The sequence below is a fragment of the Hermetia illucens genome, chromosome 5 (assembly GCF_905115235.1).
Source record: "Hermetia illucens chromosome 5, iHerIll2.2.curated.20191125, whole genome shotgun sequence".
Taxonomy (NCBI): Eukaryota; Metazoa; Arthropoda; class Insecta; order Diptera; family Stratiomyidae; genus Hermetia; species Hermetia illucens.
Window position 1 is genome coordinate 6,247,228 of NC_051853.1, and position 4,880 is coordinate 6,252,107.

Sequence of the window (4,880 nt, forward strand, 5' to 3'; positions counted from 1 at the left end):
ACAATGTAGAATCGTTTGCTTCCATCTTTAACCTGCAAATATTCAAACCGATAAAAGGATTCAGAAGGGTTGTGAGCAGTTCGTATCGACAACGGAAAGCAAAAATACTCAATGGTCAAACATTAATTGGAAATCAACTCACCACACGTTCGCCTTTTTGACGCAATTCTACTGCGAGTAACTGACCGTTTTCAAAAATATCTTACCGCAGTGGTCAGTGAGGTGAAAAGATTTTTCGGTTTCTCTTAACAAAAGGCGGCCGCATAACGAGCACAATTTCCAAAGTACTAAAACATTTTAGTACTAATTGGAACTACCGTCGACATACGGCATCTTCCCCGCCATTAGGTCTGACGCCATATTTGACAGATGTGAATGGGAGTCGGGATTTCTACATGTTCTTAGATCATTGATTTACGCAAGAAATTCCCTGGAAATAAGTCAAATATTATTCTAACAGTACCGGGAGCAGTGCTCGTATTGTTTTCAAAATTGTATATTCGCCATACTAACATTAGTTTCGTGTGGAGTGTCGTAATCTAACTCGCGGGGGAAAGATGTCAGGAATTGCAATCGCTCGGCTCGGCGAAGAAAGAAAAGCGTGGCGAAAAGATCACCCCTTTGTAAGCGGCAATGAATCAGTGCAAGCGTTCGTAGTTAATTGAAATTGTTCTTTTCCGTTTACCGGCAGGGATTTGTGGCGAAACCGACAAAAAATCCAGATGGCACATTGAACTTGATGATTTGGGAGTGCGCGATTCCCGGCAAAAAGGGGGTAAGTGGCGTGCGTCCATGGTGGCAGCGTGACTGTTGTTTCGTCGAGTTGAAACCAACCGACTATGAATGACATTTGCGGTCTTTTTTTTCAGACTCCGTGGGAAGGAGGACTGTATAAGTTGCGCATGATCTTCAAAGACGACTACCCGACAAGCCCGCCAAAGTGTAAATTCGAGCCGCCGCTCTTCCACCCGAACGTGTACCCATCCGGAACCGTGTGCTTGTCGCTGCTGGACGAGGAGAAGGACTGGCGCCCCGCGATCACAATCAAGCAAATTCTGCTCGGCATCCAGGATCTGCTGAACGAGCCCAACATCAAGGACCCCGCACAGGCCGAAGCATACACAATTTATTGGTGAGTGTCACCTTTCGTCCCTGGCCCCTAACCGTTGCCAGGAATCGAAACACGAAACCAGTTGGAGCTGTGTCTCACGGATTTAACTTCTGCTTGCAGCCAAAACCGCCTGGAGTACGAGAAACGCGTGCGAGGACAAGCCAGAGCAATGGCAGCGACCGAATGAATTATTTATTTCTGCTGGGGTTTCCCAATCAACGTTTTATTAGGCTTAGGAAAGAACAGGACGTGTGCCTGGTGTGCGTGCTAGGGCGCTTGGAACTGGAGCAACAGATTTGAGGCGGTCGTTTTTTTTTACTTTGGATTTATCACTGGCGCAGCCCGAGTTTGAACGTTCACTTTGGCTACTTTGCATAACGAGCACCGAACAACAAGCCGTTGTCCTTGTGATTTTCTATTTGCATTAACTTACATATATCTCTAGATTTTTAGTTTTTTATATAATTTAATCGAGCAAAACAACCAACTCCTTTCAAAACATTTCTCCTGAGAAGAACGTTCTTGTTCATTAAATAAAGAATCATAATTAATGGTACATAATCCTAGGTTTTCAATTCTAATTATAATTATTAGATAAACACTAAATAAAAGTAAATATTACACGATTTCCGGTTGCTTGGACTTGAGTTCAGTTGTGACTTGGTTAGATGTAGATGAGCTGCGGAGGCTAGTCTTGTGCAAGAATTGGTACAAAGTTGTGTATTTCGGTCGCTGCCAACTTCCCTATTTGATTAACTACCAATACCAGTCATGGCGTTCGCCAATAATTACCAGGCGGCAACGCTCCCATTTCGTCTTGAATTCATCAGTCCGCGTGCCTTGTCTGAATCTTGTTACTCTCATAAAATGTGTTCCTTTCAGGAAAACACGACCGCCATTAGGTGATTCTCCCTCGATTTATATAATCCATAATCACCTTTTGCTAAGCTAGAGTCACCTACCTAAGAATTCATGCGCAATGTACAGCCCACACTTACCTGCTGGGGGCTGTGTTGAGAAGATAACTATTTGTGAATTCCCTGCTTAGACTTTTTCCGCAGATGCGAAAAATTAAGAAACAAAGAAAACTTTGAAATTACAGAAAATGTAATCTTTAGAAGTTGTTGATTGGGGCGGTTAAACGGTAATTATAGGTCCAAAGCCAAAGTGTGGATTGGCACCCACGATAGAGCATAGAACCTGGAAAACGTTCGCTAAAACAACACCAACAGCTCTTTCGCCAAACCTCATCTCCAAGTGATAATCGCCTTCTTATTGTTAGCGACGTTCAGGAATTGGAGGGTGTCGGCTGAACCCTCTATGTCTGATCACAAGATAATCAGATTCGACATTGAGGGTAACTCCGAAATAAAAAGAATAAGGAATCCCAGGAGAACTGATTGGGAATCCTACGCAACGCACTTGAGCAACAACATTGTCTACCTTCAAGGGGGTGGTGACATCGGGAGCGAACTGGAATTAGAAACGGTGGTGGAAAACCTCAACACAATCGTCATTGAAGCATATGAGGCCAGCTGTCCGACTAAGACAGTTAAGTCATCAAGGGATGTATCATGGTGGAACAGAAACCTGGCCAGAATGAGAACAGAGGCACGAAAACTCTTCAACCGTTCAAAACAAACCGGGGACTAGTCGATGTACAAAAATGCACTGACTGCGTATAGCAACGCGATCAGGGAAGCAAAACGGAACAGCTTCAGGGAATTCTGTGAAGGGATCGAACAAACCACAGAAGCAACCAGGCTTTTCAAAGCTGTATAGCCAAAGACGGGACAATATCTTCTGTCTGTTTGAAGAAGGAGGATGAGACATTTATCGAGAATGAGGAGGAGGAGTATACCTGCTTCTCAGAACTCATTTCCCGGGGTCCTACCCCACGGTGGCAGGCGACAACATTCTGCCTGACACCCCAACAACGAATAAAAGGAGAACTGGAAACTACCAAAAGAGGTATTCTCAGAAGCTAGACTACGGTGGGGCAGTGGGAACTTTTAAACCACTGAAACCTCCCGGAGTAGATGGTATTTTCCCAGTACTAATCCAGAGAGACCTAGGAATTATCTTAGAGCCTCTTCTGAGGGTGGTAAGGAGGAGCATAGCACTGGGATACATACCAAGGGCATGGAGACGGGCAAAAGTGGTATTTATTCCGAAAGCGGGTAAAAAGGATCCTTTTCACCCTAAATCTTTCAGACCAATTTGCCTAACATCGTTCTTATTCAAAACAGTGGAGAAGGTCATAGACAACTATATTAGAACTAACATTCTAAAGTGCAATCCCCTACATCACTGGCAACACACTTATCGGGCAGGACCGTCAATTGAAATTGCTCTGTATCAGCTGACAGAGGTACCACGGGATGCCATAGAAACAAAAGAAATAGCACTGTGCGCGTTTTTAGGTATCGAAGAAGCATTCGACAACACATCACCCACAGAGATACAATATGCCCTGAGCCGCAAGGGTGTGGGAAACACCCTGGCACTCTGGATGGGCAAAATGCTAGAAAGCAGACAAATAGAGGTACAAACAGGTACAAATTCTATTGTCGTGAGCACTACTCAAGGCTGTCCACAGGACGGGGTACTATCACCGCTGATATGGAGTATGGTAGTGGACGAACTCCTGGACGTGCTAACAAATACTGGAATACAAGTCCAGGGCTACGCGGACGACATTGTTTTAATCTGTAGGGGCAAACATGAAGATACCCTATGTGATAGAATCCAAACTGGACTAAGGGTTACTAGTGCCTGATGCAGGAAGGTGGGACTGCGGATCAATCCAGCCAAAACCACCATAGTACCATTCACTAGGAGACGCAAGCTTGATCACCTGAGAGCCATAAGATTACATGATATGGAGGTGAAACGAGAAACAGAGGTCAAATATTTGGGAATTACGCTAGAGGAAAAATTACTCTGAAAGACACTTATCGGAAAGCCACGAGGGCTCTGATAACTTGTATGTCCATAACAGGAAAAAAATTTGGATTGCAGCCCGAAGATACTACTTTGGATATTTACTGCAATAGTAAGGCCAATGATTATCTATGGAGCGGTAATCTGGGTAGAAAGAACACAAGCCAGGGAATTACATAAGCTCCCACAACTGGCTTGCGTGTATATCAGTGCGGCAATGAGAACATGCCCAACGGCATCCCTGGAGGTCCTTTTGGGATTAACCCCTCTCCATCTGCACATACAGATGCAGGTAAGGAGGGCAATATTCAGGACGGCCAGGAGTATCAGTGAGGTGGGGAGCTGCGCAAGATTGATATTCTTGCTAGGTGGTATCCCGAATTACTGATACCAAGGGATAACATGACAGCGAGGTTTCACTTCGAAAAGAAGCTTGAAAAACGTTGGAGTAACAATGCAAATTGGGAGAGCGTGGCTGCGACATAAGGCTTAAACCAGCAACTGATTACTTGGTACACTGACGGATCCCTCACAACGTTACTAGGTCCAAGGATGTGCCTCCTTTAATCTCCAAAAGAACTACAGGGGGCAGAACATAGCTATTCTCACCGATAGCCAAGCAGCGATCAAGGCACTTAGGTCCAACCAGGTGAACTCTAAACTGGTATGGGAATGCCTTGAGGGACTGAATACACTCGGCTCGTCCAAGAAGGTCTGGATACTTTGGGTTCCAGGCCATGCTGGGTTGGAAGGCAACGAGGCAGCGGACGAACTAGCCAAGAAGGGAACAGGGACGCCTTTACACGGGCCAGAACCCTTCTGTGGA

General features: G+C 45.1%; 1 protein-coding gene across 1 annotated transcript; it reads left to right on the forward strand.

Annotated features, from left to right (window-relative positions):
- Positions 1-323: 323 nt before the first annotated feature.
- On the forward strand, positions 324-1,672 carry LOC119657890 (SUMO-conjugating enzyme UBC9-B). Its single transcript, XM_038065033.1, has 4 exons — positions 324-623; positions 692-775; positions 870-1,132; positions 1,232-1,672. The coding sequence occupies exons 1-4, from the start codon at positions 558-560 to the stop codon at positions 1,296-1,298; spliced, it is 480 nt and encodes a 159-aa protein (XP_037920961.1). The 5' UTR covers positions 324-557; the 3' UTR covers positions 1,299-1,672.
- The last annotated feature ends 3,208 nt before the right edge of the window (positions 1,673-4,880 follow it).

What these genes read in the sequence shown, in the direction of transcription:
- LOC119657890 (XM_038065033.1), top strand. Translation starts at nt 558, where the DNA reads ATGTCAGGAATTGCAATCGCTCGGCTCGGCGAAGAAAGAAAAGCGTGG. An exon ending in CGATTCCCGGCAAAAAGGGG is followed by an intron (nt 776 to 869) that starts GTAAGTGGCGTG and finishes CTTTTTTTTCAG; the next exon opens with ACTCCGTGGGAAGGAGGACT. An exon ending in GAAGCATACACAATTTATTG is followed by an intron (nt 1,133 to 1,231) that starts GTGAGTGTCACC and finishes TTCTGCTTGCAG; the next exon opens with CCAAAACCGCCTGGAGTACG.